The 16,119-nt window shown below is 43.6% G+C and overlaps 1 protein-coding gene across 1 annotated transcript in view; it reads right to left on the bottom strand.

The window, feature by feature from the left end:
* Positions 1-16,119, bottom strand: part of rxfp1 (relaxin family peptide receptor 1) — a gene marked incomplete at both ends in the record, with an annotated part of 82,241 nt that overhangs the window by 25,712 nt on the left and 40,410 nt on the right. Inside the window, 3 exons of the mRNA XM_083786334.1 lie at positions 1,440-1,511; positions 6,718-6,789; positions 11,741-11,846. Coding sequence (XP_083642460.1) covers positions 1,440-1,511; positions 6,718-6,789; positions 11,741-11,846 — 250 coding nt within the window. The remainder of the gene's footprint in view (positions 1-1,439; positions 1,512-6,717; positions 6,790-11,740; positions 11,847-16,119) is intronic.

Genomic DNA, 16,119 nt, shown 5'->3' with positions numbered 1-16,119 from the left:
TCCTCTAACCACAGCCACAGACCACCTCCTCTGAGCCCCACACTGACCACAGCCACAGACCACCTCCTCTGAGCCCCGCTCTGACCACAGCCACAGACCACCTCCTCTGAGCCCCACACTGACCACAGCCACAGACCACCTCCTCTGACCCCCACACTGGCCCCGCAACCACAGACCACCTCCTCTGACCCCTCTGTGGTTACAGTAATAATAATAACAGCAAAGCAAGCAACTGCTCATTTTACTTTGATACCCAGTAATTCGGGCTGCACTTTTTGTGATCATCAGACAGGGAATGCTTCAAAGTGACATTTGCAGGGTTTTTAGCCATTTTCTCTTCCTGGCAGCTCACTACACCCAGCAGCTTAGAACGGGTCGCAGGTTGTGCTGTAATGGCAGCACAAAAACATCCCATTACAGAAATGTGGCAGGCATCATGATTGATGATGATTTCTCCGCCAAAATGGTACATGTACTGTATGCACGGCCTGGAGGTGTGACAGAGAGAGATGCATTCTCATCACATGCAGAGAGACATGAATACAAATCAACATCACTAATAACATCATTATTATTGCCGCAATAATGATTAATGAACGATTGTTAAAAGAAAATAGAAAGACCGTCAAGCTGTTGCCTGCCACAATTTTTAAATGCTTCCGCCATCGAGTCTGGAGCACTGAAACTCTGAAAACGATGCTTTCGTTTCGTCATTACAGTGGCTCAAATATTTCCTAATGTAAATCAAAATAATCAAAGCAAATGCTTGCTTGCTTGCTGCTTATGAAAAATGTAAATTTGAGAATAACAGGAAAGTCACAGCTCATTGCTGCTTTGCGCTCCTGCGTCTCTTTCTTGAGTACATCCACGTGTTAGTGTTGGACGTCCTCATAATGACTCCCAACTGCCCGTTTGTTGGTTCCCAACTTTCCACAGAACCAGTTAGTCTCATTCTCCCGGCTGCTATTTTCTCGCTCACCCATTCTCATTCTCATGATACGTCCTTGTTGGTAACAAGTGCACTGCAGTACTGAACACAACATTCTGGTGTAGCACTCGACTAGAGACTTCTGCAGGGTTCGTTTCAAGGTCCACCATTCACTGGCAGCCTCTGCCATTGCATAGAAATAAGAATAACTTGAGTTTTGCTTGTCGGCGGAGGTTGGAGTTACACAGGTCAAATGCTCGAGCACTTGCAAAGTGCTCGATTGAGTTTTATGTGTCCTTCAACAAGACTGAAACTGGCACCTTTGAGTGAAGGAAGCAGTTAGTTGCATAACGTTATCTTTTACTGTGCATCTGTGTCCGGTGTGTTTCTGTTTGTCTTGCCGATTATAACACATTACGCTGCTGTAACACCTCAATCTCCCTTCAGGGACTAAAGTATATCTCATCTGATTATTCTAATTTAATCATACCAAGAGACATAAGAGACTTACAGCCTGGTTAAGTTGTACAATCCTCGGAACGCCTCCGGACTCACAGCTTGGATGCTGTTGCGTTGTAGATATCTGCATTAAAACAAACACCAGATGCTTCAATATGTTGTTCAAGGTGTGTGGAACTTGAAGACAAATGTGAGAACACACCCACGCGCACACACACAGTCACACACAGTCACACACACACTAAATCCCCAAAGCGCTTTTTTATCCTTTACATAGATTGTGCATTACGTTTGTGCATTCACACAAACCATGCAAAGCACCAACCTGCACAACACATTGTATATTAGGGGTTCAGAGTCTTGCTCAAGGACACTTCGACACTAACTCTGGGGGAGCCCGGTATCCAACTGGGCCGCTCTGACCTTGAGTCACTGCCGCCCTGTTTATCTTCTCTGTTCTTTTCTACACATTGATGTGGACCCAATAGTTTTAATTTAGTCTTTAGCCAGGCACCTGAGTGGGGCTCACGGGATGCATTTTCTGTACAGCACTGAGGTGAACAAAGCGATTGCCAAAAGGTTCCAGGTTCAATCCCTCGCACAGACTGATTACTGTATTTGGAAGGAGTGAACGCCCGCCCCTGGCCATTGACTTCAATGGACAGGTGGCGCCGTGAGGTTTCCAGCTATTTACGTTATATGGTGTGACATCACGTTCACTTTGTATACATTTAACAGCAAAGGCCTGTATTGTTGATGCTTCTTGTTGGTTTTTCTCGTTTGCTCATTTGCTGTACACAACTGTACTTTTTTATCTTTTTCTTTACCTAACTTAGTAACTTTGTAACCTTAAGCTGCGGTGCCTCTGGGTGCCCCTGCGGGAGAATAACAAAGGTCACTATCTATGGTTTAGATCAGGGGTGTCAAACTGGTGCGTCGTCTTCTGCGGCCCGCCTGCCTCAAGCAACAACAAAAAAATAGCCAAAATATAGGCTAATAAGTAAGGCTGCATGATATATCGAACATGTACCTTCATCAGAGTGGAGAATATAAGTATAAATCAAGTTGAGCAAAACCACTCTTCTCTGCCCCTCTCTCTAACAGACACAGTTAACGATCGCTTGTTAAGTGCCTGCCAGACAGACAATCAGATGAAATGAAGGCAGGTGTAGAGTGTAGTGAACTGAACATGTTCTCTTTATATCAAGTACTTCATACCAGCCCCTTATGAAACTACTTCTCCCCAAATCCAAATGGATTTCATTTTCCATCCTGAATGGCAGTAACTAGCATACAATGAGAACTGAGAAGATCTCCACAAAGGTTTACTCATCAAAACTGATTATAAACTGTAACCATCAAAGCATGCACTCAACATATAAAGGTTATGTGACCATGGCATGAGCATAATATAAAATCGTATACGTTTTATCTGATATTGATTAATATGGGGGGTGGGTTCAATTAATCGATTATTAATCGGCAGAGCTGTCGACTATTCGATTTGGCTGATGGTCACTTTGTGGCATCCCTACAAGTGAGTATGTGACTATCTCTCTTCTATACTTCTAAATAACGATTCATCTATAAGCCTAACACTTCACAAGAAGAGAGTGCTATTTGCCGGTTTAACGGCTGCAAAAAAGATGCTGGTAATGAGGTGGAAATCGCCCCATAAGCTCAGTATCCACCGTTGGAAGTTATCCTTCTGTGATGTTTTGAGTTTGGAGGCTTCCAGTGCTCGAGCACAGGGAGCAAGGACAGATTCCAAGCCCTACTTACAGCGGCACAGAAGGTTAAATCAGGACTCCATTAGGCTGAATACTCCTGCAAACAATGTCTGATCCATCCATGTCTGTTTCAACATCATTGTCACGATTTGTTTTGCTAGAAAAATAAACATGTATTATGTTATACGTATACATCATTGTTGTTTCCCCCTCCTGTAATGTCTGTGCTAACCCGGAGTTCTTAAAAAAAATAAGAAATAAAAAGTTGGTCACAAAAAAACATTCAACACAAGATGTAAGCTAACCCAGGTAATGTATAGGCCTAATGCGTCACTCTGAAAGTTTAACTAAAGTTCTAACGTAATTTTGATACAGAAACAGCCTTGGATCAAGACGGTCATCATCCTTTTTTATCATCCTATACTTGTTGATATATCAACTACATGTCTTCTGTTCCGTGTGCAACGCACCGCCGCTGCCCACCACCACCACATGCAGTGTTGGATGAAATAAAGTCAAAGATAGCTATCGGTGCCTGTGAAACGAACGGGTAACGGGTCCATTTGTTGACGGGCGGGGCGGATCTGGTTTCAAATCACGGGTAACGGGCGGGTTGCGGAACTGATGATTGACGGGCGGGGCGGGTGCGGGTTTAGAAAATTGGACCCGTGCAGGACTCTGGGCTACTGTACCGAAACTTTTATACTCTACCTGGCAGGTTAAAACAAAAGCCACCATAATATTATTAGCATTTGAATGCCTGTGTCCATAAAGTTATGACTAAGTGACAAAACGACAGTCATGGGGAAGGGAAGCTCAGGGGTGCTAATTTGTGTTCCCATTTGCTTCATGGGTGCTCAAGCACCGACAAACCCACAGTCACCGCTGATCAACACCTGAAGTTAATAATAGACCTGTCTGACAGCCATTCCCCGGCCCCTTTCCACGCCCCCTTTCCAGACCTAGTGGTGTTGACGTGAGGCCACTCCATAGACATTACATGTTAAAAGAACATACATTTGTAGTCCCTTATAACCAGCATTCTGTTTTGCTTACTGTTGAGGACAAACCTCTTTGCTTTAAATTAAATATTAACGGCTTAAAATGTTCAATTACCATAAAATATTCTTTATCAGGATAAACGTGAGGCTAACCTCATTGGCCCCCACACTTCCGACCACCCCTGCTGGGTTTCATCCCCTGCTGCTGAGGTCATGAGGAACATGTAAATACCACTCACATGAGACATTTAAATGTATGTGTAACTAATGTCATTTCAGGGCCACAGGCACCCTGCTGTCGTTGTCATCATACATGGACAGCTACCTGCTTCTTCCTAATAGTTAATTAGTGTTAATGCTGTTAATGCTCCTTTAAATAACATGTAGCAAACATGTAGCAATTTGAAGGTTTGCAGAAAGGATTTAGAAGGCGTTATTAGAATCGGCCTCAGGTCTAAATGGGTAAGTAAAAAACAGAAAATCATTGGCACTGGGAGAATTATTGGTTAGTTTGCCATCAAACTAAGGTGGTTGCACATTGGTACCGTACAGTACGTATTTCCACTGCGGATGTCACCGTGTTTTTCTCTCACTCTGCATTCTTCCACTACTTTATGTGCGTGCGTGCGTGCGTGCACGTGTGTGTGGGGCTGCATATTTTCACAGATTTTCATCATATTGTCAGACGTGTCAGACTCTGTGTCTTTGAAGACTTTGTATGTTGCTTTTCATAAGGTACTTTGTGCTCTTCAAGGACACGTTGCTCACAGGATGAAATCTGATAAAACCGACCCCAGTCCGAAAAACACATAAAGTGAGGTCGATTACATTTTTTACTCGCTCTGATATTCATTCGGCCCAAAAAAACATACCAGTATGCAAAGACCTTTAGTTTAGAGAATAATGTTAGGGAGGCACAGAGTGGAAGGCTGTTTGCTTATTCTGCTCAATAAACTTCTAAAGCAACTATATATGAGGGTTGTTTTTCTGTGTGAAAACCAGGGGGGCAGTCAGCCAGATATTTCGTGAAGCCTCATTTGAAATCGGTAGTTCATATAATGGCCTGTTGTGGCGCTGGACTGGACCCAAAAAGCCCCATAGCTCCATAGAGGCCCATGTATTTTGGCCCAACTTCACCTAGACTGTATTACCTTAATAAACATGGTCATGAATACTTTCTTCTTCCAGTCACTAGTTTAAAGTCTCATTTCTAATGTCATAATATTCTTTTTGGAAAATTATGGTCCCATTAATTAAAAAAATGACCATAAAGTCGCGTATGTTCTGAGGGGCGTGGCTACCGTTACAGTCTATGATCGGGATTCCCCTCCCACTCAAGAGTCTTCTCCTCCCACTCGAGTCAAAATAAAAACCAACGGAGAAGAAGGGGGGAAGTCCCGCCTCGTTGTCTGGGCAGCCAATGACCAGCTGGTACAAAACGGAGCCAGCCAATGGCCAGCTGGTACCAAACGGATCTAGAAAGATGGCGACTTACATCAGGAATTAGCATATTATTACAGGCTTCATTTTACGTTCATGTTAGAACCGGGGAACGCTTTGTCCATATTTTTTACAGTCTATGGTGAAAACAGGTTTTTTTCTGACAAGGTGTCTAAAGGAAAAGGTCACTAAAATGTCCCTCCTCCATCCGAAGAACATCTCAGGGCCTATTTTCGCCAGTGCCTTAGCCATTATCTCTAAAGGTCTTTGCATTTTCTTTTTGAGTGGTGCAACCACTCCAAAATGGTAAATGGTGCATTTATATAGCGCCTTTATCCAAGGCGAATGTAATGCACAATCTATGTAATGCGCCTTTATCCAAGGCGCATTACATAGATTGTGCATTACAATCACAGCAGTGCAACACATTCCCGGTTATATCAACTAGAACTCAACCGGCCTTGGGCCGGTCTCGCTTTAGGACCACGCCATGTCTGGGTGTCCACTCATCCAGGTGGCCAGTTGGTGGCCACTCATCCAAGTGGCAACTTGTCCGGGGTGGCCACTTGTTCAGTCAGACTATTTGGGTGCGTTACTAGTGTACGGTACTGTTCCGTACCGTACCACCATACCGTACCATTCAATACTGCACTGTACTGTACCAGACTGTACTGTACCATACTGTACTTTGCCATACATGCGTCGGTTGGATTCCCTATGACGTTTCCAGACATCCTATGGATGGGATGTGTTAATAGAGTTGTCTATTGACAATTTGTTGGTTTGTGAGCCCAGCCCACATGATATTTACAGATATGACTGCTCTCTTAACTGTAACCTATGCTCCGCTCAGGTCCTTATGCAATGCTCTGGTATAAAGGATTCTTTGACTGGTATTATTCCCATAGTGTTAAATCACGGTTCCATAGTTTTTGTATATGAAGTGTGGATAAATTAGATTCGTCCACACATAAAACACATCAAGCTTTGTTGCTGGGAGCTTTGAAGCTTTCTCAGTCTTTTGTCACAGTTGGTAATTCATTTATTATGCTGTGTGCAGACTGTGTAATTGTTCCATTGACTGTTTAATTGTTCCAGGGTGATGACACACTCCCACAGGACATGATAACACAACTTTGCATTATGCATGAATACTCACAGCTTTTGTAGGCTTTGGTACTTGTAGAAGATATCTGCATTAAGATTCCTCAGCCAGTTCCTCTGTAGAGACCTGTACAACAAAGGAAATGTCATCCATTCATTAAAACATTGGTTCAACCTATAGGATAACATTAGAATAAGAATATGCATATGCATATTCAGTGAATTAATGCCCCACCTCTTCGTACAAAAGTAGTGGAAATAGCCGTTACAATTATTTTCACGATTAAAAACACCCGAGCGGCATATGGAGTTCTCCGTCCTATCAAATAGTAACGCCCAGTGCTCAGGATGGAGATTAATAAAAGGACGGAGATTTATTGATATCAAAACCGATCGCATCGCTCCACAGGCTGTGAGCGTCTCTTGCGCAACATTCAATGTTATTTCCGGTTGGGACGTCATCGAAAATTTCTCCCCCCCCCATTTTAGCTTGTCAGATCGAAAATCTTAAAACGTGAATAACTCTATGATCTAAATCATTCCGTCCAATTCTAAGCAAAGATTATGTGTTAGACGGCCCATCGCGGTCCCGTTGCTAGTTGTCGATCGCCTCGGGAGTGCTATGGCTACATCCGTGATAACGCCTGGTGCGTCGCTAGATGTGCTCCGTTGCTGTAAATCGCTGGGCACTCTGAATGAATGGTCCTAAATACCCCTGGACGTTCTAGGTGTTAACGTGTGGGTTGTATAATAATAAAATCACACCTGTGTGAAGTGAGGGCTGCTCTTATACGTCATCATACATCATCTCATTCTGGCCAATCCTTAATCCTTTAATATATCTCAAAACTGGCTATTCATTCATGTTTGTGTTTCCACGCACACTAGAAGCTGGACATAGGAGGGGCTAGTGCCCCTCAATAATAGTAACATCTAAACTGTATATAGCGGAGCTTGTGAGTAAATAACTACACTGGATCCATTGGAACACGGGTTCTTTTTGATATTTCATGAGAAGTAAAGGTTTCCGCCCTACAGGGACGATGAATGAATATCTGGATATGGATAAGTATAAAATAACAAAAGACACGGTCGAAGAGACAGTAGAGGGCCATGCTGTAAAAACAAGACAAGGTCTAATAATGGTGTGGCTTCTCTGTCCATGTCTGACATCAATATGACGACATCGTCTTGCCTAAATATGACTGGACAATTAGGCAGGCGGACACTCAAACTATTATCTATAGGATTGGCCAGAATGAGATGATGTATGATGACGTATAAGAGCAGCCCTCACTTCACACAGGTGTGATTTTGGGCCTATGAATCCTATAGCATATTCATAACTACATGGTTAGTCATAATTGTACATATAACTTTAACTCTGTATTTCTCACTGATCTCACTCCAGTGTCTCACCAAAGTGCCTATAACTGAAGTCTATTTGCATATCAATTGTTCCACAGGCAGGAAGCCAATCTCAGGCTGAAAGAAACCAAATTGTACCCGTGACTTCTCAAGATAATTCTGTGATCTTTGATTTTATCACTCAGGAAGACCACCTGGGGCTATCCTGGTTGATCAGAGCCATCTTTATGACAGGAGGCTCAGATATTCAGATATGCATTTTATTATACTACAGTGCACACACACACACACGCACACGGACAAAGGTGACACCCACTGCATGTTATAGATGTATAAAGCATGGGGGACACAGGGACAATCAGGAGTTAGAATTGAGGAAGAAACTGGTACCAGGCTAACCTGCCTGGAAGGAAATTGAAGGCCTCAAAATGCTAACCGTATGGAACGGATGCTTGTAACCTAATGTATTATGGGAGATGCCTTGTTTGAATAAAAGGACTTTGCCTGGGAATCGCAACTCATTTCGTGCTACATTAGGAAGATAAGATACAACAGCCTCATACACACGTATCAAACAAAATCAAACACAAATGTTTGGTCAAACCATGCGACTCCCATTTGAATCGCATTGTGGCAGCCATTAATCACAGAACTGAACACAGAACATTTGTTTGATACGTGTGTATGAGGCCTTAGGAGCGATGCGCTGTAAAGATATATATACTCACTCCAAGATCAGGGTTGTGGTTAAACAGATGTGCCCAAAACAGACTAATTAGTTAGTCATAAATGGTCTTATTCATGACTTAAAAAGGTGAGTCTACTATACTATACTAATTAACAAAATAAGAAACCAAAGAAACCGAAAATCTTTATTGAGTCATGTTTTTTGTTCATCCTCATTCATCTCGTGTACGTTTGAACAAAATGTATTTCCAAGGTACGGGGGTTATTTCTGCAGATGAACATTTCAGCAGACATTTACAAAGCATGAAATGGTTCAAACAAAGAATGTCGAAAATTAAGAAACAAATGAATAATTATTTTCTAATTATAAAACAAAATGGTGAATGGAACATGTTTTCTGGAATTACATAAACCTTAAATGTCCAAATAATATTGGCACCCACACAAGAGATGATAACTCCTGTCACCTTGGTGTACAGGTACGTATACCCAACATGTGTATATATATCCTGCATCACCCAAGTGGGATTTCCTTGAACGAACATTTCACTTTCTTCTCTTTGGGACTCTACATGCTAAACCTTTCAAAGAACTTCTTGAGCTTGGCAACTGATGGACGTTTGTGCTTTGCCACCTTCTCTGGGATCTCTCTGGGATCCTCTTGTTCAAAGATCCTCTTGAGCCTGAGGACTGACAGAGATCTTGTCTCCACAGCCACCTGCCTGCAGCCAACGGCAGGTTTCTGTGCACAGGTGGCTGGGGCTCGTGGAACGTCCATTATTCTCTCTTTTGAATCCTTTGGTTCAAAGAGCTTCTTGAGCTTGTGGACCGACGGGCGTTTGAGCTTCGCCACCTTGGCGGCCTCTCTGGGTTCCACTTGTTCAAAGATCTTCAGCTTGGGGACTGACTGACAATCGAGCTCTGCCGCCTTTTTACTCTCTCTGCGATCCTCCTGTTCTGTGGTCTTCTTGATCTTGGGGACCGACTGATATTTGAGCGTTGCCACCCTCTCACGCTCCCTGGGATCTTCCTGCTCGAAGATCGCCTTGAGCGTGCAGACTGCTTGATATTTGAGCTTTGGCACCCTCTCCCTCTCTCCGGGCTCCCCCTCATCGAAGATCCTCTTGAGCTTGAGGACTGACTGATATTGTGGATCCATGACAGCAGCCTCCATCTTCTCCTGAACTGTGCCCTGTTGATTGTCCAAGCTAGGTTTCTGTTCATGGGTTGATGATGGAACACCCATTATCTTCTTTAGTTCCACAAGATTCTTTACAGTCTCCATCAACAACAAAATCTCGCGCTCATCTAAATTGTCTGCCCAAGACTTCAGTCTCTTCATCTCTTCCAGTATCTTCTCTTCCTTCAGATTATTCTCCAAAATCTCCCATGTCGCATTGACTGAGGGGTGCTCTGTAGTCATTGTGTAATCGTTGAACATTTCCATTGTTTTATCAATTCGTTTTGTCTTATCACTTGTTCTTAACTCCTCCTTCTCTGTTGTTTATAGATGCAAATATTATACATGAATCTCTTTTATATTAATATATTGATTAGTTTTTTCATATGGTATGATGTGGGTTGTGGAGTCTGCTATATACAGAATCTGTGACGTACCATTACCTCACCAGAGTTGTGCAATTTAAAAATATATATACTTCATTAATTAATTTGTCCACTTATGTTATAATATTTTAACCATGATACAATGTTTTAAAAAACTCATCTTTTCACCATGATCATGTAAGATGACAACTGAATTTATGCTCTTCCACATATGACGTAAATTCTCCTTTCACTGTCAATGGCATGAAGTGTTTGTGTTGCCACAAAAAGCTGATTTGTTCAGACACATAAGACGTAAATTCTTCATTCATTGTCAATGGCAAATGTGACACGAGTTAAGATGTATATAGGAGGGGCTATCTATGTATGGCTATACAAGTATACATCATCATCATGAAAGGCACCACTCACTTCACGAGAGTGAAGTGAGTGTACACACCATGGTTCCTATATGCGGCAAGCTTTCTCAAATTAAGAGGCTGTGTGTGTGTCTGGAATGTGTTTCAAGTGAAAAATGTGTCCCTTCTTCCAAATCACAGAAAAGAACAATAAACCGCGCACATCTACTCACTAAACACCAGGTGCCGGGCCGAGGTCAAAACCCACGATAAAAAGTAAGGTCTGCACACCGTCTCATGCTCCAAAGCTTTAAAAAGTGTATTTAGCTTTACACCATTGGACGTGACATTTCACGCCTCTCAGCTCTTCATCACACCCGAGAGGCTCAAAACGTCACGTCCAATGCTTACCTAAATAATTCATGACCATATATGGACTTTTATTGACGTTTTCGGGCCGGGTAGGGCGTAAAATGTGTGCTAATTACAGTAGTAAGGCCATGCAGGGCCTCGGGCCAGCCCTGTTAGGGCCCGGGTAGGGTTTGAGGTTAGATGTAGGTCTAGGTTATGATTCAGTCTTCTCCATGTATGGCTATCCTGGGTTTGATGAGGTCAGTGTCGTGATCTTAATATATGGAGACGGCTATATATGAAGCGTGTCACGAGGCGTGACGGATGGACGGACGGACTAACTGACTGACAGGATTTGCAGGTTTTCATAGTAATCTGTGACCTATGGTCGCAATAATAATTGTAGGAAACTACCATTACCAACGCCATCTCCTCTAAAATTACGTTTTGCCTTCATGCCAATAAAAGAAAACTCAAATCCTAGCAGACTTCATGGTTGCTCTGAGGAGGTTATTCAGTTTGTCAGTTAATCCATAACATTCTCCCTGGCTTAATACATAATTATGACAGACGTGATACTAATCCCTTGGCAGATTTCCATTGCATCCTGAAACACCCCTCTGGTCCTCCTTTGTGAGAAGGGCTGCTTCATTCCCCACTGCCGCTGTCTGGAGCACAGGCCTGCTGTGTATCAATGCTTGTATCTGTGAATACTGTGTCTGCGTGTGTGTACAGTATGTGTGTGCGTGCGATCTGTCACTCACTTACATCATGGTTACATTCACAGCCACCACAGGGATCACTTGAAACTCAGCTCCATCACAATCCAGCTCCAGATTTCTGCATTGACACAGGTCTGGAACCACACCCAGCACTGCAAAGAGAAAGAGAGAGAGAGAGAGAGGGGGGGGGGGGGTGTTGTGGGGGGGTTAAAATGGAGAGCAGTGAAAAGGATGGATAGTAAATGGTAAATGTGCATTGATACGGCACGTTTATCCAAAGCGGTTTAAATAGATTGTGCATTACATTCACCCATTCACACACACATTCATACACCGATGGCGGGGGGAAACTATGCAAGGCACCAACCTGCACATTGGGAGCAATTAGGGGTTCAGAGTCTTGCTCAAGGACACTTCGACACTAACTCATAGTCAAGACCAGAAGTAGCTCCTTACTTGCTACTGTGCAAGGACGAAACTAGTGGCGGTGCACTCAGTTGCAGCGGCTCAGTGCACTCTTTGTACACCCTACAAGTATTTGTATACTCTGTACAGTGACAATACATTTAATAATAATAAAAAAAGAACTCCAGCCCCTGTATCTGCGTGTGCATGCGTGTGTGCATACCTCAATGTTTGCGTCCTTCTGTATAGCTTACAGAAACCATGTCACATAACTATGAATGGCTGCTGCTATGCCTATAAAGGGCTTAACATAGCACACCATGTCAGAATAAATGGCCTCACAGCAAAGGATATATCCAAACATTTCCCACGGCGTCAGTGAGAATGTATACCACAGCGTTACTTTAGCCAACATGAGATTGCACATGAGCCATGCAGCCGTATAGCTTACTGAAGCGCTCCAACACAGATACAATGAATTACTCACTGAATGCTGCAGATGTTCCATGTTTAAGTGTGGACATTGTTTAAGTGACAGTGACAGATGCATGGTCTCTTCATATCGTAACTATATGAAGCTTGTGTTTATGTCACGGCAGCTTGGTTCACACCCGAAACAGACTTACTCTGATTTCCTCTTCAAAATCCACTTGTAATGATTAGTCAACACTAGCTTTATTTCTAAGTGTACGTAGATAGACATTTGAGTGCCTGGCTGTATGCACCGGAATGTTGTTTCAGGATTCTCAGGAAGTAAATTCCTGTCTCAGTTCTCGGTACGCAAAAGCGCTTCCATGATGCCTTTGATCTTCCGCAAAGCGAGCATTTTGATGATGCATGCGGTGCACCAGTTATGTGCAGCTGTCAATACATCATCATCATACTGTTTAGGCCTACTTATGCAAGAACGAAAGATTGAAATTGTCAGTGCATCCACACTTTATTCTAGTCTTACCGTATTATATCGTTAATTATTAAGGGAAAACTGGAAATCTCTGTTGGAACCGTTACCCATGCGACCCGATTCCAGATAAGCGGTCTGGCCAAGGACCCCCATGCTCTCTGCTGTAATATGCGCCCGTATTTTGGCTGGCATGACAGAGCTAAAACATGCATAATGTAATTTGTCATCTATCGCTGCAACTCCTGAAACTTCAAAGATGCTTCCATTTCAATCCTCTTTTAAAAACCTTTTTTTAAACTCTTTTAAAAACTCTGGTAATTGGAGAGAGTATATCTAGAGCACTAGCATCTTACTGGCATCTTACTGGTAATGTATCTGCAACCTAAATATCAAAAGATTCTGCCATTTCAATCCTCTTTTAACAACTGGGAATTGGAACAGCTCTAGAGCAGACATTCAAATAGTTGAATAGTTCTCATTTAATTAATGAGCAGCAGCAATAATTTCCTACCATCAAACAAATGTCCATATCAAAAGAAAAATATGATATACCACCACAGAATTTGAGGCAGAAAAGGTTGTCTCTTTTTTCCAGTCAGCTCAACTACTTTGATGTGCCTCTGATAACTGGTCAGTCTCTACAGAACAAATTGATTACCGGTAATCAGATGTAGTAGATTGGAAAATATGAAACCTACAATATCAGAGGACATGAACAGACAGTGAACATATTAATTTCCCACAGGTCTATCAAAAGGTGTCAGTGTGGGCCGGACATCCGGGCATCCAGGATGCTAAGCCTGACAGCATGTTGCGGGTTCGAGTCCCAATCCCGTCGACCTTTGCTGCGGGTAACTCCCCATCTCTCTCCCCCTGTCAGACTACTTTACACTATCAAATAAGGCATACATCAAGCCCAAAAAGGTGTCAGTTTATAATGAGAGAATGTACAGAATGATGTTTCCCAACAGCATTTATTTAGGTAGAATAGGAGGAGTACTTATCTGGCCCAAAAACACTGGTCTAAAAAAATCTAAATAACCTCATGCCTATTCTAACCATAAATTCAGGGACAAATTGTTGCAGATTTCCCGTACATTAAGATAAGATGGGACATCTGACGTAAGATAGGACACTAATAAGTTCAGGATTTGCTTCTGTATTGACTTCTGTAATAGCAAAATTGTATTTGTAATTGTATTGCCTGTCTGACAAACAGGAAATTCTGTAACGAGGCCACTAACTGAAATTGTCACTGGCACAACATTCTTTGTGTGTGCCAGACAAATTTGCAGGTGGAGCGAAATGCCTTCACGACTGACGACCTATGTCGCGACGTATATTTTTCCGTCGCAACGTATATTCGAGTACGTCCTGGCGTAAATATCAATTCGTCCCGGCAGAACGGACTCGTCGCGGCTATATCTACCCGTTTGCGACCTAGTAGTTTGACTATTCTTTTACGTCGCGACAGAACGGGACACGTCACGGCTATATCTACCCTTCTCGACGTAAAAGGTAATTCGTTGTGGCGTGTGTGGACTCGTCGCAACAGAACGGAACTCGTCGCGGCTATATCTACCCTTCTCGACGTAAAAGGTAATTCGTTGTGGCGTGTGTGGACTCGTCGCAACAGAACGGAACTCGTCGCGGCTATATCTACCCGTTTGCGACGTAATGGTTGACTTTGTTATATGCCCGGTGCGCGGTGCCCTGCGCGGTGCCCTGCGCTGCCCTACGCCCACCGCGTGCACCTTGCCGGTCCGCCCTGCGCCCTGTGGCCTGGCACGTGTGCACGTGTGCCAGGCCACCGCGTGCACCATGCCGGTCCGTGGAGCCCTTCGCCGTCCCCAGGCGACCCTGCGTTCCAGAGCTGTCACATGCCCACCGAAAATAGCAGATCTACCAGCTCCTCTCCTACATACGGGATGGCCCGACCCGCGTCTGTGGACCCCTGGGGGGGTGTGTGTGTGAGCGTCTGAGCTCCTATCTGTGTGCCTCCCCCCCCCCCCCCCCCCCACCCCATGTGGACCCTTGCAGGGGGGGGGTCGGGGGGTCCCCCTATGCACTTTGTGTAGATGCTGCGTATCGCCTCATACTGAAAAAATTACTATTTTACGCACAGCGCAAGGCAATATGTGATTACGATCGTCCTTCTGGGGGGGGGGGGGGGGGGGGGGGGGGCTGGCCTACACAATAGATAACCTACCCTGGCCAACACAATAGATAACCTACAAGGACATATGAATTTAATTTATATACACGGCTATATTAATTTAGCCGATCATCAAAGCTCACCGCGCTCGTATAGCGCATTGACTGTCTGTCTGTCTGTCTGTCTGTCTGTCTGTCTGTCTGTCTGTGTCTCAATGACTTGCCTTAGGCGGATAATATAGACTACAAGTACTTTATTAAAGTAAAGTAAAAGAGTGAGTTATCATTGCGTTCTCTGCGTCGTAGCGCATGCAGATAGGCAGATAGGGGGGGGGGGGCAGTTCTATAGGCAAGGGCAGAAGGTTCCTATAACGACAGTGGGTGCGTGCCCACCTTAGAGTAGCCTATATATTTTAAGGCACCCGCCCCGCAACTTATTATTATTGGCTTATTATTTTGCCACCAGCGGAGTTGACGGTTGACGCCGTTGTCTAGTATAGACTATAGGCCTGTGCCAGGATGATTTTAAATAAATATGTCTCTGTCTCTGCGTCTCTAGAGCTATAACATATATACTGTAGCACACATCATGTGTGACACATGTGCACACACACACACACACACACACACACACACACACACACACACACACACACACACACACACACACACACACACACACACCGAGTACTAAGTATAAGTAGCATATAGGGTACGGCTCTAAAAACATTAAATACTGCGGGAGCATTACACTAAACAAAGTTGGATTTGTACATTGCAGAAACGTAACATAACGTAAGTGTTCTTATTATTGTCCGTCTGGGTTTTATAATGCAGTGTGAGTCCGCTCCGCGATAGCCGATCTGCAAGCTCACAACGCGTTGCGCTGATTGACAGTGCACGTGCAGCAGCTACTGTATAGAATTATATTTAAGTAGGCTACTTTTTTGTGTGACGTCTGT

The sequence above is a fragment of the Protomyctophum parallelum genome (genome assembly GCF_964188405.1).
Source record: "Protomyctophum parallelum genome assembly, chromosome: 16".
Taxonomy (NCBI): Eukaryota; Metazoa; Chordata; class Actinopteri; order Myctophiformes; family Myctophidae; genus Protomyctophum; species Protomyctophum parallelum.
Note: the sequence above shows the minus strand (reverse complement) of the source record. Positions and strands in the feature narration are given on the sequence as shown.